Source organism: Anolis carolinensis, chromosome 3 (genome assembly GCF_035594765.1).
Source record: "Anolis carolinensis isolate JA03-04 chromosome 3, rAnoCar3.1.pri, whole genome shotgun sequence".
NCBI classification, from domain to species: domain Eukaryota; kingdom Metazoa; phylum Chordata; class Lepidosauria; order Squamata; family Dactyloidae; genus Anolis; species Anolis carolinensis.
This window is the reverse complement of record NC_085843.1, coordinates 31,708,494-31,734,957: the sequence shown is the minus strand read 5'-3', so window position 1 is coordinate 31,734,957 and position 26,464 is coordinate 31,708,494. Positions and strand designations below refer to the sequence as shown.

Here is a 26,464-nt window from a genome sequence, read left to right as displayed (position 1 = left end):
AAAATGCAAGCATTTGGTATGTAATTTGAAGTCATTTTTCTGCATACCAAAATGCTTTGGCATTAGTCTGTTGTGACTACAGCTAATGTCTGCTATTCTCACACTGGATCAAAAAAAATGAGATTTGTGGCTGCTATGCCTCAAAAACTAAAGTATGAGTTGGACTCTTATGGGTAGCTGGTCTCTGCTAATTTGTACCAGATTCCCATCTCTCTTATCATGCATATTGATATTGAAGCCTTCTCCATGACATCACTAGCGGTATCTCTTACGTTTCCATTTGTGGCCCTGAAATCTTGGGTCCCAGGGTATTCCCAACCTGGAAGTCCTAAAAGTGAGGCAGTTCTAGTTGTCGTTTGAATATCACTTCATGCAAATGGGTTGTCTAATACTGAACAAGATAGTGTCAGTATATACATACATATATACATACATGTACATCCCAATACAAATTGCTTTTCATTGGGGTAAATTTCTTTCTCTTCTTTAGGCAAGCAAAAGAGGCACTATTGCCAGAAGTATTGTACAAAGAAGTGATGAACCCAACTTGTTTTATAGTATTCTTGTTATTGATAAAGTCCGTGATATTGATAAAGGACAATACACTTGCAATGTAAAGAGCGGCCCATCTCTGAAATCAGTTAATACTACTGTTCATATTTATGGTAAGAAATGTTTATATGCACAGGATATTTGATTATTGTATCCCATACCCCCAACTTTCCAAATTAATCTGCTTTTTTAATGTCCCGATTTCTTTGCCTCCTTCTACTTTCCCCCTATCTGGCTTACGCATACATACTGGGGAATGTGAAAAGTACCCAGACCACAGTGAAGTGTCTTGAAGCATCCCCCTCAGACCTGGGGCCTTTATTGGACACTTTAGTGGGCATAAAGAACTGCTTCATTACCATTAGAGTGGTATTTCTTTACCCCACCACCCGCAATAGCCAGTAGAGTGACAACTGGATGCAGATGTTGCACCTTTAAGGGGGAGTTTCATCAGGTATTGCTTGTTACCTTGTTGCATGATAAGCAACAGTTTCTGAAGTTCTCTCTTCTACACATCCATTACAAGTACAGGATCCCTCTCCAGTTTTTGCACTAGAAAAACTGTAATTTGGTTGAACAGAGAGGGTAGAATAAAATGGGAACGTGTGACTTTTGAGGGTCCCTCAGTGGGCCAATACAGTTGCCATCCTTGCTGAAAAGGCAAGCCTCAGACCAACTGGTAAAACATATAAGTAACATTTTAAATATGTATTGTCGAAGGGTGTATTGTCACTAGGATGTTGTGTAATTTCCAGGCTGTATAACCGTGTTCTAGTAGCATTTTCTCCCAGTGTTTCACCTGGCATCTTCTGGAGAAAAGTGTTATTAGGACATGACCATACAGCCCAGAAACCACACAATACTCAAACATTTTTTTAGTTTGCAAGATCAGGTGTGTGTGTTTTAAAAAAATTAAATGGGAGGTGGAACAAATTGAAAAGGAAAACCAGTAAAATCAACATGAAATGGAAATGGTTCAAATTCTGAATCTATAGGTTAAATTCATAATTCCCCCCCCCCCCCCCAACAGTTAGAAATAGTAGACAGATCATTTCCTCACTCATCAAAGCTTTTCCCCAAAGCCATTGTTTTTACCATGTGGTAGAAGAAGAAAACACTGATGAAGCCAAGTTGGCTTCCTTTCTTTTAAAAGATGCCACTACAAGCAATTATGGGTTTGATAGATAGAATATTCATTCAGGACAGTTTTGTATAAGAGATTACGGTTTTACCCTACATTGAATTATAAACATTGGCCTGTTGACTAGGAATGCTGAGGAGTTGGGTCAGGTGTCCCAGGTGTCCCATGTCCAATGAATATTTTATAGATTTCTTTGTCCAGAACCAATTTCTTAAACATATCATTTCTTTCTTCATTTTTTAAGATAAAGCATTTATCACTTTGAAACCTCGAAGAAAAAATGTGCTGGAAGTGCTATCTGGCAAGAAGTCCTATCGACTTTCTATCAAAGTGAAAGCATTCCCTACACCAGAGGTTATATGGTAGGATTACAGTTACTTCTGAACACAGAAAGAAGCCACTTACATATGTGATTTGCTCAGGATTAAATACATTGTCTTTTAAGAAAAAAAAAACATTGAATATGCTGAAATTAATTTGGAACCAATATATGTGCTTCACACTTGTGCATATGGCTATGTTTATTTCAGTGCAATTTTGTTTTACATGGTCAACATATTTTATGGCACAATGATGCATGCTTAAGATTCTGGTCTAGAGACATATCATGAATTTTGGAGCTCTCACTTCCATGTTACATTTAGATATCTCATTCCTACTTTTAAAATGCCACTTTGGGGGCTTAAAGTGCAATCAATGTTGCTGGAATATTTCCAGGGAGAAAGCAGACATTGCCAAAAGGCTGTTGAAACAGTGCCTGTGTCTTTTCCTAAGGGAAGTCTGTGCATTAATACAAGGATTTTAGACCCCAGAAGAATGTTTAGAATTCAGGGCAGCCCCTTTATGAGACTAAAGTGGGCAGTTATTTGGTTAAATTGAAGACGTTGTGAATTTCATGAGAAGTGCATAAGAATAACCCTGTAGGATCTACCTAAAGTACCTTCTGGTGCCATTGTGAAAACCGTGCTTCTCTAGATATTGTTCCCCAAACGTATGCTGCCTCTGATCTTAGAGATAGTTGATACGTGTTATGGTCACTTGCTTGCTAGCCTTATCATCCTAAAATCTGTTTAGTCTTTTAGTGAGAACTGAAGAAAATTTGTAAGATGTCATTAAGGGCTTTCGTCTTTAATTGGAGTACTGTGCAGAAATTTATAATGTAATATAGAAAGATGCCCAAATATTCAAATATCACCATCTACTATTGCAAGGTTAAATGCAAGGCTGTTGTTTTTTCATAATAGAAGCTAGAAACATTCGAGGGATGTGTGTACCTCTCTAAGGGATGACCCCTGACAGGGTAGAGTCATTCTCCAATGTGTAGTTTTTGACAACAGATACAGATGCCATTTGCTGGTGGAAATAAATCTCAGAGTTATGCTGCTCCTCTTTGCCACGTTCCTAATCAGGATATGTGCCCCCCCCCCCCAATTGCTACGTGTTACTGTTTCAGATCAAGACGGGTGTAATGTCACGTCTAGTTTGACCCTAGGAGATGACATGTTTATCTTTTGGGTGACCTATTGTTTCTTTCTAGAACTTGTTTGATACAACTTCTAGTAGCCAAGATTTGCTTGGCTCCAGTACACTGCATCAAGAAACCTTGCAAGGAGTCTTTGGTGTTACTTTCTTATGGGACAATGTTATCAGTTTTGATCTTATTTTACTCCTTGTTTTTGTTTACATAATTGCAAATGCAGGGAATATGGATGAATTCTGTTCAATGCTGAGCTGTTCTCAACAACAACTGTGCAGTAAGACTGATTAGGAGAACAATTTGCTACAGTGCCCCTAGAGTGCTAGTTTCACAGTATTTGTGTCAGATGTAATTCATGCTCCTTACTTTTGATTTCAAACTCTCTGCTATACTGAAATTATAAATGGGGAGGGGGGGAGGGGGAGGTGGAAGGATAGGGGAAAGTAAGCTGACATTGTTGCCATAAGCTTTCAAGTCATTTCTGACCTATGGCAACCCCAAGGCAAATCTATCACAGTTTAGTTCTGAGGGCATTTTGCTTTTCTCTTCCTCTGAGGCTGAGGATGTGTGACTGACCTAAGGTCACCCAATGGGTTTCTGTGGCTGAGCCCTAATCCATGGATTTTAACAACTGGTAAAATCCTGTCAGCATCAAGCTGAAGATGTGGAGAAATTCCATGGATTTACAACAAAAATGGTCAGCTTCTGATGGATCAAAAAAGAGTGATGAACTGGTGGTATGATTACTTTGAGAAAATATCATCAAGGAATTTGACCATCCACCCATCCTCCAAGCTGTGCCAACCTACAGCCCTATACAGTCAATCACAGTGGAAGAAGTTGAAGCGGCACAGAAATACATGAAGACAGATAAAGTGACCGGACCTGATGATCAAATGGTAGAGTTGTGGAAATTGAGATGTTGAAACCCTGCTGGCTGGCTGACACAATTGTTCAATCAGACTGTTGCCGAGAAAAGGACACCTGTAAACTGGCAGCAAAGCATAACTATAGCAATCTGGAAGAAGAAAGGCAGCCCTATGGACTGTACAACCTACTGGCCGATCTGCTTACTATCCCATACTATGAAGATCTTTGAACATGTCATCGATCACAGAATTCACAAAATTGTCCATCTCACTACCAACTAATATGGTTTCATCTCCAGTTGCGGTACCATCGACGCAATCCACGCCACTTGATTCTTGGTCAAGAAACACCATGAGAAATGAAAGTCACTTCATGTCCTATTCCTCAATTCAGGGAAATCATTTGGTTGCATCGTTCATGAAGTTATTTGGTACACATTATGACAACATGCTGTTCCCGAAGAACTGTTCAAGTGAGTCCAGATTCTGTACAGTGATCCAAAAAGTAGGGTGCAGATCGCTGCTGGCACATCGTCTGAGTTTCCCATCATCGTTGGTATGCACCAGAGCTCAGCCCTCTCTCCCTGTAATGGATGCAGTTACTAGAGATCTGCAAAGACCAGCACTTTGGATTTTGCTTTATGCTGACAATGTATTGCTTGAGCTGAGGACAAGGAAGAACTTGAACATCAAGTGCAAACATGGTGTGACCGGTTGGTGCAATTTGGTCTTTGCCTCAATGTCAAAAAGATGGAGTACCTGACAACCAATGAGGAGGAGACTGGTACCATCCAGGTAGATGGGGTGGATCTCCTAAAAGTCAACACCTTCAAGTATCTTGGATTGATGATAACTTCAGGTGGCAACTTTTTTGATGAAGTCACCACTCGGATTAATGCAGTTTGGATGAAATGGTGCTTGGTAACAGGTGTACTCTGTGACAAGAAGATCACCTGAAATAAAAAATGTATCGAACTGTCGTAAGGCCTGCCACAATATATGGAGCCGAATTTTGGCTGGCAACAAAGGAAGCAGAAAGCCACCTTGGTGCTACGGAGATGAGAATGCTACGATTTACAGCTGGTGTCACACACCTTGGCCACATCTGCAACAATGACATCCGTCAATGCTTTGGCATTGCCCCAATTGCTGACAAACGACAGGAATAGTCCCTCAGATGGTACGGTCACACTCTCCAAAGTGAAGACTCGTCAATTCGCAAGATTGCTCTTGACTTAGAAGTGCTTGGCAAGAGACCAAAGGGATGGCTGAAGCTATGCTGGCTGGACATGTTGCACAACGATCTGAAGACTGCTAGCATATACCTTGATCAGGAGCACGACCGGGTGAAATGGCGCCAACAAACCAGTAAAGCAGACCCTGCCATCAAATGGGACAAACACTGCAGAAGCAGAAAAAGCCCTAGTCCGTGGAGTCCAACACTCAAACCACTTCATCATGCTGCTAGCTCTCAGACTGATAGAAGCTATTTTTTCTTAGGGTTGTTGTGTGTTTTCCAGGCTGTACTAAAAATCATAACTGGCTGTGACATAATTTACATGAAGAACTCTCTCCAATTAACACCATGGTTGGTGAAAACATGAATAATAGTGAACTCTATTGAACAACAACTCCCCAGACACCACTAGGTCCTCTAGTGTGAGTCTATGGCTAACTTCCAGTCTAAGCATATCATGTAGTTGCACTGGAGAATCTAGGAAATACCCAGAGAAGTCACATTTTTGTCAGATGGAGGTAATGAAACAGTGTGTATTATGCCAACATATACTGGTGTTGTACTGTATAAAATCATGGACTGATCACTACATATAGAATTGCAAACTACATATAAAATTGGATGTTTATTTTGGTTCTTTTAGTATCTCTTCACGTAGTATAGACTAGCAATTATGTAGCATCTTGCATTATGTATTTTGTCATCTAATGTTTAAAGTGGCTGAGACCCTTCATTGTCAAGTTTATCTTAAGGGGTCTGCATGCTCTCCATCAACACAGAATTCATTGCTTTGCAGTAATGCATGCCCCTCACTCCATGGTCATTCCATAGCTGATGAAGAGTAATGAGGGGATTGGAAAACCTTATGGCTGTGTTCCCATTCCTAGATGCAGACCAAAATCCACTGCAGTTCTTCAGAGATTTCATGAGTTGATGTCTCTGATCTGCATCTAGCTGAGCCCTTTCCCACAACAGAAATACTGGGGGGGGGGGGGGGGGGGGTTGGTGCAGCTATTGCAGAAAAACAGTGATTTGAAGTGGCAGGGACTGCTTTGAATGTTGTGGAAGGAAGAAGAGAATACCAACCTCTGCACACCAACAAAATATATTAAAGCATAGAGTGGATTTATGTTTGCATTTGTCACTAAAAGAATGTCACCCCTCATTTATGTAATGCAGAGATAAAGTACATTGTGGGAGCTTCCCAGTACATTGTGGGAACTTTGGTTGTGCTTTTCCTGCATGGTAGGGGGCTGAACTAGATGGCCCATGTGGTTTCTTCCAACTCTATTATTCTATGATTCTACATGTACACATGCTAAAATAAGCATATTTATTTATTTATTTATTTATTTACAGTATTTATATTCCGCCCTTCTCACCCCGAAGGGGACTCAGGGCAGATCACATTATAACACACATAGGGCAAACATTCAATGCCCATAAACACATCAAACAGAGACTGAGAGACACACGCAGAGGCAAGTTAACGTTCTTCTGAGGGGATGTTCGATTCTGGCCACAGGGGGGAGCAGCTGCTTCATCATCCACACTGACGGCACTTCCTCATTCCAGGTCGTAAATTAGTTAATCTTGCCTCCCCACTTTATAAGTGGTACCTTATCTCCTACTTGATAGATGCAACTATCTTTCGGGTTGCTAGGTTAGCAATGAGCAGGGGCTATTTTTTATTTTTAATTGACGGGTGCTCACCCCGCCATGGGCTGGCCTCGAACTCATGACCTCATGGTCAGAGTGATTTAAGGCAGCTGCTCAACAGCTGCGCCACAGCCCGGCCCCATATACTTATTTTCATGCTATGGGTTAAACAACTTCTCATATGTTCTAGGTTACAGTCCAGATAAGCACAGCATACAAAAAGAAATGTCATAGAAATGGGTATACCTTTAATAAAAGACTGGTTACGGCAACAGATTAGTCCAATCTTCTTAATTTGGGGTCCTCTCCATGTGCATGACTATACTTCCCATACTTCTACTGCATAGCTTTGCCTTAAAGCATTAAAATGACACATATTTTGGGGGACATGTATCTTTAATCAACCAACCCCCCCCCCCACCATATATACCATGTCTTTCCCACTGCTACAATTTCTATTGATTGCATTTTTTTTAAAAAAAGAGGGAAAATATAGGTACTAACAAGCACAAGAAAATTTAAAAATAGACTGTAATTTATACCATATATTTTCATATATGCTATAAATAGAAATTCTGTACATATCATAATCAAGGAAAAGGCTGTGGCCTACTCAGTCTGCATCAAGGCATTCATTGTTGATGGACATTTGAAGAGTTGCTCCTTTTTGTGGTTTTCTACCTTTGAGGTAGACTTGAATTGGACATAGGTCTTCAAATACATCTGTCCTCTGTAATTTGGATTGTGACTGTGTTTTCTTTTTTGGTTATGTATTTCTGCATGGCAGGGGATCGGACTGGATGGCCCTTGAGGTTTCTTCCAACTTTTATGCATGTACTGAAGTCTAGGACCAATTCATTAGGTGCCATTGACAGTTGGAATTTTTCATGTTAGTGGGTCATGCACTGAGTTTTAGTCTTAACACTAGGGGAGCTACCCTAGGTCCTGAAATCTGTCATCAATATAAATTAACACCTCGGATAATTCCTTTAAAATATGGATTATAACTTGGAGTGAAATAACTACTCAATTGACATGGAAATCATGCTTGATGCTGTCTTTGAAACACAGAATACAACAATGACACATCACTCATTCCTTTAATATTACTGAGGATAATGGCAGGGAGACTAGCAAATACAGATTTCCCATAACATATAGTTAAACCCTAGTGTGATAGATCCCTTGACACACTCAACATCCAGTGAATGTCAAGTGTTTTATTATATACAGGATGTTTTCCCCCAAACATGTGCCCCCTTTAACAGCTAATGTTAGCTATGAAGGCTAAATAAATGCATTTATATTGAAGAATGAATGTCTTAATAATGATTTAATCAGATCTACAAATTCCATCTTAAATTACAATTTTATAGAAGGTGTTTAAATTGTTGTCCCTGCACAGCAGTGGACTGCTTGCATTGTCAAAGCACACAGTTGCAAACCTAATTTGCTCTTTTGTGACAGAATTCGTTGTTGTAATCTTTACTTCTGTTAAGAATGTATACATTTCTAGGGTGTCTCTGTGTGTGAAAAAAAATGATTTATAAATTGTGAAGGGGACATACATTTTGTGGGACACCCTGTATGTTATAGCACCAGGACACAACTTGCTCACCAGATATAGAATGTCTTTGATTGATGCTTTAGATTACCAAAGTAGAAAAGTGGGAGCAACAGTGACACTGTAAACAATTACAAATCTGGTTGTCTTTTAACAGGTTGAAAGATGGGCTGCCTGCTGCTGAAATGTGTGCTCGGTATAAAATTAAAGGCTATTCACTCATCATAAAACATGTTTCTGAAGAAGATGCGGGAAACTACACTATATTGCTGAACACGTCACCATGGAATTTGCATAAAAACCTAACAGTTTCACTAAGAATAAATGGTGAGTTATCTATGTAGTTGACATTACTGATTCAGACTGCAATCCCATACACTTTTTCCTGGTATAAATCTCCCTGACCTTCCTGAGGCTTACTTCTGAACAATCATGCATAGAATATGCTAGGAATGATCACTGCTAGCTTGGAATCACTTTGTTTTGGCAAATGTGTCAATAAAAAGAAGGATCTTGTTTTTATGTTTTGAAAACAAATTTAAATTGCTTGACCCTCTGTTGCATTTTTGTTGCTTTGTTTCACAGTGAAACCTCATATTTATGAAAAGGTCTCATCAATATCTGGTCCTAATCTCTATAAAGTGGGAACTGAGCAAATTCTAACATGCATTGTTTATGGCATTCCTCAACCTACCTTCCAGTGGATCTGGCATCCCTGTCAACAGAATCACTCCTTGGCAAGGTAGATCATTTTAATTATTTGCTTTCAGTATTTTCCCACTGACCTTAGTTGTCATTTTAATAAACCAACAACTTTATTCATAAGATTTGTAACACAAGTTATAAAATGCATGATTGCTGTAAAATACACATCAAATGTCAAAGTAATTATATTGCCATCAGTGCTGGTTTTAAATGCAGAGTTTTTAAGGTGGTTTGATTATGCAAAGGCCATCTCCTTGATGAAGGTGATGTTACTGAGATGTGAAGGCACCATCACCGTCCTCTCTCTTACTGTTGGAATGGGAAGGCATGAAGACACTTCTACTCCTTACACATATTTATTTCTGATATGAAATAATAAAAGCCCATATTTTCTCATATTATTTCAGAGCTTGAAAGAATTAACTCTCATAATCCTTCAGCCTGATATCCTCCATTATGTTTTAAGTCATCTCAATCCATTACAGTTGACTTTGACATGGAGTTGACACTTGTTATCTTCTTCATAATCTTCATTTCTTCAAAGAAGAGGAAAACAAGTATTGGAGCAGAAGTTCCTTCTCTGACCTATCTGTGAGGACATGCTAGTCTTCATTATCTTTTTGTTAGGAGCAAGAGGTGGAAGCATACCCGTAGGCCTCTGGCTAGTGGATGCTTGCCAATACTTTCAATCCAAAACAATAACTGTTATCTATGGGAGTAGAATACTTTAACAGGGAGGTGAACTACGCTTCCTATAGCGATGCTTCTTGTCCACAGTTGCCAAGATTTCATTGGGAATCATAAGACAGCAGTAACTGGTGACATATTTGGGACGGCAGCACTGAGTGTCATAGGACAGGACTCTGAGTGGTATGCTTGATGCATGACTGTTTCATTGTTAGACTCGAAATAAGATTCAACAGCTCATGTGGGTGTTTTTTCTCTCTATATTAAATATTGGAGGTGAGCGTGTTATCCTTCATACTCCCCCTTCCTTCTTGGTTAAGCTGTCACTATTCCAGATATCAGAATGGGGCATTCATGATGGCCAGGTATTCTCTGGGAGTAATGTAAGTCAAGGGTTGTAGTGACAGTGGACCTCATCACATGAGGATTTCTTAGCGTCCTAGGACATTGCTGCCCCAGTTGAGCGACGGAGCCCCACACTGCCCATCACATGTGATGGGGATGTGCCGCTGCTGGCTGCGAGGGGTACCAGATTTGTCCCACTGCCCCGTCAATTCACCACAGAGGCCGGTGAATTGGATCAGGGGACCTCATCAATGTGATGAGGTCCAGTGGCACAGAACTTATCAATTCCCTTTTCCCTGACTTTTCTTAATGCAGGGGCCAAAACAGATAAGACCAGTTTACCTTGCAGTAAGGACTGGACATACCTGGATGTTATCAAGACAGCCTGGAATGACTTCACAGTCAATGTGGGCTATTCATCCTGTGTAGACAAGCCCTTGAAAACTGCAGAAAGTTGTCTGCATGGCAAAACCATTACAGCACATTGTAAAAAGGGTGTTGAATAATCAATTAGGACATGTAACCTCATTGTGTTAGAAACATTAGGTCACAACCTCAGGAAGCGTGGGGGCATAACAACTAGAGAGGTTGCTTGCAATACCCTTGGTGGAGTGAAAAAAATAAGCAGTACTCTGTTGGATCTTTGCCAAAGCAACTTGTTCTCATTGTTTGCCAGTACTACAATGTGTTAGCACTGATTCTGAAGACTAATATATAACTGCTCACAAAAGTCTAGTTACACAAGATGTGCAATGCCAGAAGAGATCCCAAGAAAGATAGCATCTCATACTTGGTTGAGAAGTGCTTCCAGATCACTCTACTCTTACAAATATTCCCCAGGGCTTTCTGTTAAGATTACATTGTTTATATGAGTAGACATCTGAGAAAAGCTGTCATTTTTGCAAAAATTCACAGCTTTGAATATGACGAGCGATGGACTGGCTGGCTATGTGTATTCATAATACAGATTCCTTTAACCTACCATTTGTTGTACAGGACATGAATGAAAAAGAAGTTTTAATCTAATCTCATATATGTCTACTCAGAAACAATTCCTACTAAGTTCAGGGGGACCTAGGTTTCAGTGGCTATAGCATTGTAGTCTACATTAAACACTCAATATTTTGTTAATTGCTGTCATGAATTATGTGTCTATTAATGTGTATGTGTGTGGGCAATATTCTATGCAGTGTGCTGTTTGGTATCAAGGTGGATAGAACACAGACTAGAATGAACTGGTAGCTCTCTTGATGATGTTATTAGATTGTCAAAGGCTTTTGATTCTGTTTAGTTTCATTGAAAGAATTTATGAGTTTAACTTAGGCCAGGTGGCTCTTCCAATAACACAGTTGTAGCACTATGATTCCAATTTAACTTCCATGACTGCATTCTATGGATGCCTGGGTTTGGTACTTTGTTGAGTCACTAGAGCTCTCTGGTCGAGAATTAAAAACATTTGTCCTAAACTGCAAATCTGAGAATGCATAAGATGACAGTTAAAGTGGAATCATAGTTCTGTAATTGTGTAGTATGAAAGGGTCCCAGGTTCTGAAAAAAAAACACAAAAAAACATGGATTTAGAAATGTGCTTAACAGAATTGTGAAAAGAAAATTCAATGATGAGAAGTATATGTTACTTTAAATTATAGCTCATTTTACTATATATTTTACTATATATTTTTTAAAAGTTCAACTTTCTTGATGAATTCCACTAGTACTCTAACAATTAGTGTGCCAACTAGTTGTTCTTACCCCTGTGTTTTGCATGCTGGTCTTTCACATATTTTTAAAATTACTGAATTTGAACCATAGAAGAGAGTCACCCATTATCTTCGCATACTCTGCCAACATTAGGCTTGTGCATTCGAGGTAAATCCTGACCCACATCTCTAGCCAACATATACTGAGAAAACATCTTGGCAGTATAGCTGAAATAAAAGAATCAAATCCTATCTGATAATGGAAGCTAAGCTGAGTTGGCACTAGTTAATGCTTGGATGGGAGACCACCAAGAAATAGCAGGTGCTGTAGACTATATTTCAGATGGAGGCAATGGAAAATGCCTTCTGGGTATTCCTTGCCTACAAAAACATGACATATATGTAGTTGACATAAGTCGATAGGTGACTTGAAGCACATGCACACAAACATTGAAATTATTCAGATAAATAATATATGTTGTGTATTGCATTTAAAAAAATATCCTTGTTTGGAGTATATTAGAAATCCTGTATTAAGAAGAGACCATATGTGTATCTTGAACTAGCAGAAAATAGCAGCGATCATCTAAGAATGAATGAGATCCACAGCATTCAGTAAGATCCAAACTTTGTCTATTTTTAAAAAAAAATTGAAAGAAATCTCATAAAATATGTGGCATATAATGCCAATCCATGATCAAGGCAGCATTTTTGCTTGTCATCTAGATTTACTCAAGAATACTAATCTGTGGCTTAGTTCTAATAAAATGTACTAATTGCTGTCAATAAGACAGTATGTATTTTCAGTCTACAAACACTGAGGTGACATGTAGTAAACTCTGCGCCTGGAAAACTTCCCTGTCGATAGTTATAAATATATCATGCTATTATGCTTGGCAAGCCGCAAGCAAATGGAGGCAAGATCTCATTACGGGAGCAAGCTGTGGAGTAGCGAGAGGACAGTGTGAAGCTAAGGGTGATAACAGTGGCCTTGTCCAGAATAGGCCATGGGAGTTTTCTTATCTCACGGAGGCAGGAGGTGCTGAAGGCTTCCTGTGCGAAATTAGGAGCATACGCTGCTTTCCTCTTGTTGTTTGGCTTCCTCCTCTCTATAAGACGGTTCCCAGCATAGTGATTATCTTTGCATCTTCAAACATGGCACAGTCTAACTTCCTTAAGAGCTTGATGTATCCTTATGGGTCGAGATTTCTTTTCTTTTCCCATCTCCCCCTCTGCCCCAGATTCTATTTGAAGAGATTTCCACCAGTATCCTTGGTGCATCCAACCTTTACGGTTAGTGGTATGTAAATGCCCATGCAGATTTATAAGGCCAGAGCATTGCACCTTTTCCCTTTGTGTATTGGAAAATCAGAAGTGAGGAACTGCACATAGCAAGTGCCCTTGAGTCCCGAAGTGGCAGATTTATAGCTCTGACCTCTCCTTCCCCTTCCTTGAGATGTCCATGGAAATCTAAATTAGCATTCATAACTTCTGGTTTCCAAAAGTGATTGTTTGCTTCCCAAACATGTTGCCATTTGATATTTTATGTGTCCCTAAGCATACATGGCATGCACACAGAAGTGTGTGTGTATAGGCACTGCAAAACACTTTAAGAAGTGGTATTTATTAATCACACTTGCTTTGACTGTCTCCTCTGTGAATTGATAGGCATGTGATGGGACTGTAAGAGGCATAACAATTAGAGATATCACTTATCACTGGGAACATACTGTATTTCTTAAATTGTAAGAATTGCTTTTCTTCCTATATGAACATCTCAAAAATGTGGTATATCTCAGAACTGTGGATGCTTTATCTATATATATAAAATGATAAAGTTGTGGGCGCAGTGACTATAACAACAAAACTAAACATCCCAGAAATACGAAATTTGGCAACACAATGCAAAAGGCTTGCCTCCAGGTTACAACAACACAACCACACCACAAAACCACAATCCAGACCCACAAAACTCACAACAACGCATCATGCGATAACAACACAACTAAATGCCCCAGAAATACAAAACTTGGCAACACAATGCAAAAGCCTTGCCTCCCAGTTGTAACAACACAACCACACCACAAAACCACACAGGACCCACAAAACTCACAACAACGCATCGTGACTATAACAACACAGCTAAACGCCCCAGAAATACGAAATTTGGCAACACAACGCAAAAGCCTTCCCTCCAGGTTGTAACAACACAACCACACCACAAAACCACAATCCGGACCCATAAAACTCACAACAACGCATCGTGACTATAACAACACAACTAAACGCCTCAGAAATACGAAACTTGGCACACAACTAAACACCCCAGAAATATAAAACTTAACAACACAACGCAAAAGCCTTGCCTCCCGGTTGTAACAACACAACCACACCACAAAACCACAATCCGGACCCACAAAACTCACAACAATGCATCGTGACTATAACAACACAACTAAACGCCCCAGAAATACGAAATTTGGCACACAACTAAACGCCCCAGAAATACAAAACTTAACAACACAACGCAAAAGCCTTGCCTCCCGGTTGTAACAACACAACCACACCACAAAACCACAATCCAGACCCACAAAACTCACAACAACGCATCGTGACTATAACACAACTAAACGCCCCAGAAATACAAAATTTGACAACACAACGCAAAAGCCTTGCCTCCCAGTTGTAAGAACACAACCACAACACAAAACCACAATCCGGACCCACAAAACTCACAACAACGCATCATGACTATAACAACACAACTAAACGCCCCAGAAATACGAAACTTGGCAACACAACACAAAAGCATTCCCTCCCGATTGTAACAACACAACCACACCACAAAACCACAATCCGGACCCACAAAACTCACAATAATGCATCGTGACTATAACAACACAACTAAACGCCCCAGAAATACAAAACTTGGCAACACAACACAAAAGCCTTGCCTCTCAGTTGTAACAACACAATCACACCACAAAACCACAATCTGGACCCACAAAACTCACAACAACGCATTGTGACTATAACAAATACAAAATTTGACAACACAACTCATCCACCTCCCCAATCCCTACATTCACACTTGGCCTCCAAAAAAACAATTACAATAATAACAATGACAACAACAACAACAATAAGAATCAACACCATCACAGGTAAGAAACAGCCAGGCACTGAGGCTGAGAGGCCACTCAGTGCTAAACTGGGCCTCCAAAAAACAATACAGTAGCATCTAACTTATCCAACCTTCATGACCACTACAACAACAATAATAATAAACACCTACACAGGCAAAACAAAAAAAAAGACTATTGTACCACAATAAAAATATAAACCGCACTCAGTACAATCAGACATTACAATTAACAACAAACCAAAGACAACAAACCATCTCAAGCAATTATCAATCAACACAAAAATTGAAGAAGGTAACAGACTTCAAATACTACTACTAATGTGAGTATAAAGAAGGTGGAGGTCACAGCATAAATACAACCTAATGCACACTGACCAACACCACCAGACTAAGCCACAGCAACGCGTGGCCGGGCACAGCTAGTCTATATATATAAAAGGGTAATGAAATTTCGGCCTAGGACAAAACAACAAAACTACACATCTCAGAAACACTAAACTTGGCAGCACAACCCCTCATCCATGCCTCTATGTTCATACAACAAAAAGAAAAGAAAAAATAAGTCTTAATTAGAGGGAGAGGAATAATTGTTTTTATCCAATTGCTGCCAGTTAGAAGGCTAAGCTCCACCCACTTGGTCTCCTAGCAACCCACTCAGCCCAGGGGACAGGCAGAGTTAGGCCTCACTTAGGCCTCTTCCACACTGCCTATAAAATACAGATTATCTGATTTTAACTGGATTATATGGCAGTGTAGACTCAAGGCCCTTCCACACAGCTATATAACCCATTTATAATGGACTTAATGTCAGGGGAAAAGCTTTACCCTTTACCTTAACTACCAACAATTCCTCAATATTTTATTTCCCATACCACCATACTTTGCCACAGCAACGCGTGGCCGGGCACAGCTAATCTATATATAAATAAAGTGTTTTCTGTTGTTGGTGCTGAAATTACTGTGTATTTAACAATCAATAACATCATAGAATCGAAGAAATTCAACTGTTTTTCTTTTCCAAGCCTAGCCTTAGAACAGAGCTGCAAACAGAGAAGCAAACACAGTGGTTGGGTAAATAACGACAATAATTTTTAAAATTACAGCTACACTTGCCAGGTACAAGGCACTGGATTCAGGAATTGGAGAAACCATCTGATATGCCTTGCCTGCTGGAGAATAGCCATAAAATGACCATAGAATCATAGAATCATAGAATAGTAGAGTTGGAAGAGACCACATGGGCCATCTAGTCCAACCCCCTGCTAAGAAGCAGGAAATCGCATTCAAAGCACCCCCGACAGATGGCCATCCAGCCTCTGCTTAAAAGCCTCCAAGGAAGGAGCCTCCACCACGGCCCCAGGGAGAGAGTTCCACTGTCGAACAGCCCTCACAGTGAGGAAGTTCTTCCTGATGTTCAGGTGGAATCTCCTTTCCTGTAGTTTGAAGCCATGAAATCCATTTGTCAGCTAGGGATGTGCGATCAATAAAAAAAATGTTTAAAAAGTCATTACAAAACTGGAGGGCCCTGGCGTTTTGTTTCTAAAGTGTTTCTAAAGTATCATTAGTGAAAATTTTGTTACTATAACGAGAGTAACAATTTTTTTTAACTTTTTTTGTTATAGTAATTGTGCGAGTGGAGAAACTTCAAGAGCTCCTTTCTCCCTCAGTTTTATGGCTATTGGGGTGAAACGTGCTACAATGGTAGAACACATTTACCACTATTAGCCCATCAAGTTTCAGAATTTTCCACTTAATCACGGATTTTTCGGGAATTTTCAAAGTGTTTATAAACAACATTTAAAAAAACTACCAGTGTTATCTTCTTGAATTTTCTATACAACGACTCAAGATAACGGGGGATCAACCCCTCCCCCCATTTTCAGAAATATTCACGCATGTACTGATTTTAGGGAGTTTTTTAAAAAAGTTTTGACAAAAATGTTTTTTAGGCCACAACAGCTATCTATCTTGAATGTCTCTCATATTAACCAATAGAAACCAATATTAACCAATTCTACATTTTCATAGAATCCTAGAGTTGGAGGGACCCCCAAGGGCCATCTAATCCAACCCCTTTCTTCCAGGCAGGAGGGCACCATTAAAACTCTCCTGACAGATGGCCACCCAGCCTTTAAACTAATTAATATGCTTCCCTATTGAGTTGGAAGGGACTCCCAGGGACCGTCCATTTAGGGATTTCTTCCCAGCCCAGCACAGAGATTTACTTACTAGAAGTATCAGTAAGTCCTCCTCCTTACAGATTCAACAATTTATTTTAACTCTGGCTAGCTGCTGCTACATCTCTCCCCAAATTGTAGCAAATAACAAAGCTCTCAAGTAATTATTAAACCAAGTACCAAAAAAAATTACAATTACTGTCAATTTAAAATATAGGAAGCTGGACAGCTGGAGCAACTCAGGAGTCCCTGATTTATTTTCTCTCCTTCAAGCCCATTGGAGGCAAGCCTGTGTTTCACAAAGTCCCAGCTCTCATCTGCTGCTTGGCCAGATTTTCAGGGCTCCACAAGAACAGCACAAGGCTTCCTAGGAGCAAGAAGCTGGAAGATGGCAGCCCCTTACAGCCCCACACCTGTGGATCCACAAAAGAGTCACCCCTCGAGTTCAGGAGGCTTCTGCTTCTTGAAAGAATCTGATTCTGGGCCAAATAATACATTCACACTTTTAACTTGCTTTGAGCCATCCAAATGACGTACAAGTCATCCCACAGCAGAAGCGCTATTTCCAGCTTTTAATCCGACAGAACCACGGGTTACTCTGGAGCTCCCAGGAAACTTGAGAGTTACCCAAGTGTTTTCGATGTGTGGACAGCTGGAGTGGGTTGGATCTGGGGAGATCCACTGTCCACAGATCAGAAAAAAAATCCAACAACCCCTCTGCTACTTCTCTGGCCAGAAGCAGGTACCTGTTAGAGCCTTGTTGTCAATGGCGATTCTGATGATCACATCACTGGGTGTCATGTTGTCACCTCACCATAAGTGACATCACCAGCAAGACTTTCTGTGCTGCATTCAAAGCATCTCTGTAGCAGACCACTCGGATTATTTTGCCTAGTGTAGACATAGCCTGAGCCCAATGAATATTTACCATTGATAGCAATGTTATTTCAAGTCTTGGACAGTTTCCAAGAACAACAGCACTTCTGACTAGCAAACAGGATGGCCCATTTACTTTTCCTGGTGAATGAACTGAAATGATTGACAGTGTTAAATACCACCAAGTGACTCATAGTGAAAGTGCAGGACAGTCAAAGCTATGACAGATTTTACAATATTTTCAGTGAAGTCTCCTCCTTTCTACATATCTGAAACTAAAAACAGCCTTTTCCATAAATTAAAAATGAAAGAACTAATAGGGATTCCTATTGCTTATCTCTCTTACCATGTTTGCAAGTAAATTGTTCTGGAAAGAGCAATGTTAACATCTGAACGAGAGCAGGCACAACATAATGGCTTAGCAACTTTGCAAGAAAATTCCATATTTAAATCTTGTGGTATGATGTAGCTGCAACCTGTGGGGTAAAATTCAGACAATTTTTGATTGTCATGGATATTAAAAAATATTGGGGATAAGTAATTTTTAAAATAATACACTATTGTTATCACCATTTTAGTGTAAGAATTTTTTTGGATAATTTGATTTTAACTGGATGATTCCAACCCAAATATTTTACAAAAAAAAACTGTTCCTGGTGGAGAAAGAATCTGCTTGAAGACTAACTAATGAGCATCTACTATGTTTGGAAGCATTTTTCCATTGACACAAGTCAAGCACCATGTATTTATTTAATTTCCAATATATAGTGTGTGGGTGGGGTATTTTTATGCAAAAATAAGTACTGGGGCGAGGGTCCTTTTTCTCTTTCTCTGAGATCAACAGTACTGGAAGTGAGCCAGAATGGGGAGAAAATGTTGGAACAATGGATATGTAATAGAGGATGAAAAAGCAGGGGTTATTTGACATCACCTATGTGCTCTTTTTTGTTTATAAAATACACGTCGCATATCAGAATAGTGTAAAACATCACATTTAGTGTGACTCTAAAGTAAAGTATATGGAACACTTTAACCCTTCCAAAACTGATTCTTCTCCTATTTCAATGACCACATTCCCAACCACACCAGAATTTGTGTTTAGTTCCCTCCTCCTCGGGAGACTGCCATTCTTCAGAGTGACCACATAGCCTCCAGATCTACTTCTCTTCTTCAGTATTTCCTTTAACTCCTTTAGACACAGAGGCATTGTTTAGGAAATAAAAATGGTGGACAGTGGCAGCCAAATTCTTCATTTTGTAGTACTCCTCCCAAAAAGAAAGAGGAACGGAGGCTTAGGAATTGGGGGGAAATGCTGTGAGGTAGACAGGATAGTGGGGACCATCCTGGTAAATATGGGGAGACTGGGAACAATGGGAAGAGGGACAATTTCCTCACTGGCAGCTACTTTGTGAGAGGGTCTACAACACAATGTTTAATTAAAATGTGCCTCTTCCTCGAAATGGTTGGAGGCCTTGGCTCTATGAAATACTTGATTTTAGCATGGATGTTCTTAGCTAATAGTCCTAAAAATATCTCTGATAAAAGTCTGCTCCAGTACTTTTCAGGAGTGAAGATGAAAAGGACATTTCATTCACTCCTTTTCACATCCAGCTTCCATCAATGTTTTGAATCCATTTCCAATACATAAAATAACACAGATGTCATCTAAAAGCCTGTTAAAAAGTCTGAAACCAGCAGAATGTGCAATATGATCATCTTAATACCACTTGGTAGTTTTATCTGCTATGAATCTGACAGTTGTTCTTTTCTGCATGCAGTGATGTGATGGGAGGTAATGTTGTTCTGGGGCAATCCGTTCCCAAAGCAAAAACAAACAAAACAAAAAAAAGCAAACAGGCTCTTATTATTATGTGGAAAAAATCTTTCAGTTTTTTTCATTCTAAAAAGCATTGCGTATTACTTTTATAGATGTTTCTTGACTTTCGGTGGTATGTATAACAAGAGTGCTCTTGTCTATACTCCCAATTACATCTAAAACAATTCCATGCTTCCTGTTCCCATGGATGTCCTTATTTTCATCCAGCCCTACTTGGAATGGATGGCGTAGAGTGACAAGGCAACTAGAACTGTTATCTGAGAACACAAATTCACACCCATACTACTATATTATCAAACTGAAACATTGATCAACTTATATGAACTTATTGCATTGGGACTGACATTTCTCAAACACCAGCTTTCTCCACTAAATGGTGAAAATGTTCTGAAACCAAACAGATTCAGAAGCAGTTTCTGAAGAGTTACGGTATATAAGATTTTTCAAACTAAATAACTAAACCAGCAACAGTAGCCTTGGGCTTGTTGCAGTGTTCAAGAAATAGCTTCTTGGAACCCAGTTTCTGTGTTTTCCTTTCCTTTTCTTTTTTTTTAACTATATATTTTGAGGTAGGTGTTAGATTTGAGGGAGAAAACACTCCAAAACCCTTCTGTTGCTTATGTTGTATAGGCATATAAATCTGATTGTTACTTCCAACGAAGGGAGCGACAATTGTACCATTGCAACAATGATAGGTCTTAGAGAACTAAGACTAACAATCAGATTCAGACCAGAGATTTGTAACAGATACTTAATTTTCACATGGGACTTAATTTACTTTTATCTATTTATTTGCCTTTTGCCAACTTCATTCAATTGCACTAGTGTTTGCAGATGATTGTTTTTGTTTGGTGAATGTGTTTGAATCCACTGAGTGTGTAAGCTGGTGTATTTGAGTGGGTGTGCTATTAAGAAAGTATGTCCATTCATATGTGATTGTTCCTGAAACATTCCAGAGTTAAATGAGCATCTTGTTTTCATTACACTATCTGAATGTTTGAATGTATTAAAGATGTTCTTCATCAGACTGTTTTATTTGAGGATACAAGCAGTTTTATTACTGCATCAGAACATTTGACTATGTAACCCAGTCATGTATGCTTTGGTGGCTTCTAGATGGGTATTTTCCAATGCAATATCACACATGCACAACTATGGGAGGCTAGGGGGTTGCATGACCTCCTGAGGTCTTAGAGGCTTGCAACTTCCATTAGTTACCCAATCATTTCTTTTTTTGTTGTTGTTGTTAATTATGAATGGAATTATAATTGCAATTCTGTTGATTTTATTTATGGGCACTAAAATAGTTTTTGCCTATGAAATGTGAAACCCAGTCTAATTGGTCAAAGGGCAATCCTCCTTCCCTCTGTAGCCCCTTTGTAGTCCTACCACCAACTCTAGAGTGTTGGAATACTATCTGTAGCCAGTTTTTAGGTGGTAACGGGGCCTGAAACAGGAGGCGAGAAGAGGTCTATCATGATCATCACTAGAACATTGCATTTGGTGGTGTGTGTCTATCCTGTTATGTTCTGACCACACCTGTGAATGTAAGTTGGTTTGTCAGGTGAAAACAGTCAGGAATCTTATGCCTTGCTGTAATTTCCTTCTTTTCCTTTGCATGCCTTCAATTTGTTTCTGAATTATGGCAATCCTAAGGCAACTTGCCATGTGTTTTTCTTGCCAAGATGTGACCAGAGGAAGTTTGCCATTGCCTTTCTTTGTGGCTGAGAGATTCTAGCTTGCCCAGGGCCATCCAATGAACTTACATGATCTCCAGAGTTGTATTCCAATGCTAAAACCACTATACCACACTGGCTCCCAAACCTTTCTCCAAAATCATTAAAGGTATAGGAGTCTTGTCCTGGTTTTCACTTTGTGAAACCATATAAAACTCAGCTCATTTGTGCTAATCTTTTAGGACTTCATCTCACAGGATAAGTAAACCGTTTGAGATCGTTAGTTGCCCTTTAAGCTTCGCCGCATCCTGTTTTAAAATTAAATGGAAGATTTTCCTTCCCCATCACACCTAATTCTTTCCTCTGATTTCTTTAACTTTTATCTATTTGATTTGCCATCATACAGGAGACAGGTGAAGATGACATAATAATCCCCTGAGTTGTAATCCAGTGCTTTAAGGCATATTTCATTTACTCTATAAGCACTGATATCAATTTAAAAGCGAAGTGTATTTATTTTACATTTCAAAAGAGGTCTGTTACCGTTGCTTCCTCCTCGGTTCCAAAATGGTAATGGCGGAAGAAAGGAAACAATACTGCCAATCTCAACTCCTCCCTCCATGATGACATCATTATTTTATTTACAAACAGGCAAGGGGGGGATTCCCATCACATGCTAAATTGGGTGTTTTTATACGTCTCTACACTGGGAATTTAAAAAGAAGTTGATTGCTAAGTGACTTAGGAATTGGGGGGAAAACCCACACTTTAGAAATGGCAAACTACCTGGAACCCACAGTTGAAATTTGTTTGCCAATTCTTTAATGTGTGAAAACACTGATTTTATTGCATGTGATGAAGTCCTTAGTTATCACTAAAACATTTCCCAGCTAGAAACACAATTCCAGTTAACGAGAAATTGTTTCTGTGTATCTTCAAGTCATTTCTGACTTATGGCAACCCTTAGGTGAAAGTATCATAGTATATTGCCATGGTTTGTTCAGAGAGGGTTTTGCCTTTGCCTGAGAGAATGTGGCTTGCTTTACATCACTCAGTGGACATTCACACATTTGTCTCCAGAGTCACAGTATGAAGCTCAAGCCACTATACCACACAAGCTCTTATACAGAGGAGCACTATATTAGCATAATACTATGATATTCGTACTACAATCAAGCTCTTATACAATAGTCATCATTAAAAAAAGATTGAGCAAATAAAAAAAATCCTTGACTGCCATAACATGGGGGACTTTCTGACCCCCATGAGAATTCTAATGTATTTTGGATGAATAAAATGCTAATGTCCACAGGAATGTGTCTACATGCAGACCTACAGGCCATGAGATAGCGGACAGCAGGACTGGGACCTAGCAATCTGGAAGGGGTTTTCATCCCATCTCCATCGTATTCCTTCCCTGAATACCTCCTCCCAGAAACTTCTATAAGCTGGGCATTAAAAGCAGCTTTCTAGTCCTGGATGTGGGAAATGAGAATATCACTGGCTATTAGTCATGATTACTGTACAGGACCTTTGTGTTGATAGCCAGTTGTCTCACCAGATAATAATTGTTGGGGAGCCACAGGGAGAAGATGGTTTCCTTCAAGTGCTGGTTACTTAAAACTTCCTGGAAGCATCTGGTTAACCATTGTGAGAAGCAGGATGTTGGACTTTGTACACTTTTGTTCTAATTCAGCAGCACTTTTTTCACATTATCCAGCATTTGCCGATGTCATTTTGCTGCCAGGGCTGATGGGTTGAACTCTGTATGAAAATAGAGGTTGTTCAAGAGATGTGCATTGTTATGACTATGGCCCTTTCCAGCTTCCATTACAGTGCAGCCTAAAGCCCAAGGAATTGATAGATTTTGTGGGCTGCTGGTGTCTCCCAGTACCTTTAATTACCAAGTAGAAAGATCAGGGAAAGTAAGATGCTACCTTGCACCAAGTAGGGCTAGTAATCCTTCTAGCTCAGTAGAATTATAGCAGGAGACTACAAGGGCCATCTAGTCCAACTCTCTGCTGTGCAGGAACATAAAATGAAAGCACTCTCAACAGATGGCCATTTCTCCTCTGTTTTAAAACCTTCAGAGAAGGAGACTTTATCACACTCCGAGGCAACATATTCCACTATTGAACAGCTCATACCATCAAGATGTTCTTTCTGATATTCAGGTGGAACCCCCTTCCCCCTTTCCTTTGAATCCATTGCTCCATGTCCTAGTCTCAAGAGCAGCAGAAAATAAGCCTTCTCCATCTTCAAGTGTGGGGGAGGTATTTTACCACAACATAAATAGCAAGACCAGGAATGCAGTGGCCGAGAGGAAGGTGGAAGGAGAAAACCCTGATGGCTCTAGTCTTCGTCATAGAGAATGGAGCAACAGCACACTCTGTGACTGAATCTGTGACTGAATCTGAGTGCAACCTCAACCTCCAAGGCATCAGAGAACTGGACTTCAAGGCTACATACCTCCTTCTTTCTGTCTTGTTCTGTTCTTTCCTATCTTCAGACGGCATCGAATGTATGCCGTGTATGCGTACTGTGATCCTCCCTGAATCCCCTTGAGGAGGTAGAGTGGAATATAAATAAAGTGTTGTTGTTGTTGTTTAATTATTTAAACATGTTTATCGTGTTCCCTCTTAAACTTCATTTCTCCAGGCTGAACATACCCAGCTCCCTAAGCAAGCCATTTCTCATGACCTCTGATAATTTTGCATGCCCTCCTCAGGACACCTTCCATCTTGTCAATAGCGTTTTTGAACTGCAGTGCCCAGAACTGGCCACAATTTATTTATTTATTTATTTATTTATTTATTTATTTATTTATTTACAGTATTTATATTCCGCCCTTCTCACCCCGAAGGAGACTCAGGGCGCATCAAATTATGTACATATAGGGCAAACATTCAATGCCCATAAACCTAGACAGAGACAACAGACAGACAGACGCAGAGGCAATTTAACCTTCTCCTGAGGGGATGTTCGATTCTGGCCACAGGGGGGAGCAGCTGCTTCATCATCCACTCTGATGGCACTTCCTCATTCCAACATTGTAAATCAGTTAAACTTGCCTCCCCACTTTTATAAGTGGTACCTTATTTCCTACTTGATAGATGCAACTATCTTTCAGGTTGCTAGGTCAGCAACAAGCAGGGGCTATATTTTATTTTTAATTGATGGGTGCTCACCCCACCACGGGCTGGCCTCGAACTCATGACCTCATGATCAGAGTGATTTATTGCAGCAGCTGTTTACCAGCCTGTGCCACAGCCCAGCACAGTATTGTTGATACTGGTAAGATATGGTACTGGTATTGTTGATACTGGTAACATATGATATTGGTAAGATACTGGTAAGATAAGTATTGTTGATACTGGTAAGATATGGCTCCCCAGGTTTTCAGGCAGAGTTATTTCATAGCTGTACATGAACATGAAAGGGATTGAATCTGAAACCTCTTGGCTTGCAAAGTGTTTGCTCAACTGACAAGCTCTAACTCTTCTTTTGAGTGTTGATGAAAAGAATTTAAGAGTGCGCCTTCTGAAAAACATGCAAGACTTTCTTAAATGATCATAGACTTTAAAACCTAAGAAGTTTAAAGGTTTTTCAAATGAGTAAATATACCATTTTTTCTATTGTGTAATGCAAAACAATCAGATGTTCTTCTCATCCAATGATATAAACAAATGAGGACATTACATTCTTAGGAAGCAGTGATGCTTGTTTGATCTGTGATCAGTGCCAGCTATTGGTTTGTGATTTGAATCCCATGTTGCTCAAGAGATTTACATAATTACAACTTACTAATGAGGGAATTTAATTTAATTCGTTGAGAACATTTGATGTATGATAATAACTATGTTTTGAAAAAGAGGTTTCATCAAGAGTGAAGACTCTCTCATTCAAAGTGGTCACCTGGTTGAGGAACACAAACAAATATTCTTCCAAAAAAGAATGTTCAAAGAGGGACAAAGATTCCTGTGGATTTATTGCCATATGTATCAAATCAGATTTGAAAACAGAATTTAGTTCCAAGAAGGCTTAAGATGTAAACTCTGATTAAGAACCAACACCGTGTAATACTAAACAGAGTATTTTCTTCACTGATTGAATTGATAAGATTTTGCAACACTTTCCCTCTCTCTGCTTGGCAAGATGAAAGAAATTATATGTTTTAATTTAAATGTATATTGCTTGACACATTTTTATCCCAGATCTACTGTGGAAGACAATCACATCTTGTTAGTTTCTTACATTTATATCAGGTAGATAAGGGTGTGATCTTGTTTTTTTATATAAACAACTATAATGCTAATATTCTTATGAGATTTGAAGATCTGCTCCAACATTAATCCCATTGAAGTATTTCCAGAGATCCAAAATATCTCACGTGTGAATAGGAATTCCACATGCTTTCTTCCATTTTACAGTAAAAGTAAATATGGATACTTGGGTTCCATATTGGAATAAAGTCTGGATAGAAAATAAATAATGTTGGAATAAATATTTACTTTGTCAGTATAAAATAATTCAAAATATTTTTTAAATGATACTTTTAGCTGCTGTGAATCTGTAGGGTCTAAGTAAAGGTAAAGTTTCCTCTTGACTTTAAGTGTAGTTGAGTTTAATTGTGGGGCATGGTGCTCATCTCCATTTCTAAGACGAAGAGTCAGTGTTGTCTATAGACACCTCCAAGGTCATGTGGCCAGCATGACTGCATGGAGTGCTATTATCTTCCCACCAAAGCGGTACCTATTGATCTACTCACATTTGCATGTTTTCTAACTGCTAGGTTGGCAGAAGCTGGGGCTAACAAT

At 39.4% G+C, this 26,464-nt stretch overlaps 1 protein-coding gene across 2 annotated transcripts in view; it reads left to right on the top strand.

Moving 5' to 3' along the window:
* flt1 (fms related receptor tyrosine kinase 1) overlaps positions 1 to 26,464 on the top strand; it is a 145,808-nt gene that overhangs the window by 43,655 nt on the left and 75,689 nt on the right. For both annotated transcript variants that reach the window (XM_062974678.1, XM_062974677.1), the window contains exons 7-10: positions 491 to 665; positions 1,938 to 2,055; positions 8,657 to 8,826; positions 9,085 to 9,241. In XM_062974678.1, the coding sequence (XP_062830748.1) occupies positions 491 to 665; positions 1,938 to 2,055; positions 8,657 to 8,826; positions 9,085 to 9,241 (620 nt within the window). The remainder of the gene's footprint in view (positions 1 to 490; positions 666 to 1,937; positions 2,056 to 8,656; positions 8,827 to 9,084; positions 9,242 to 26,464) is intronic.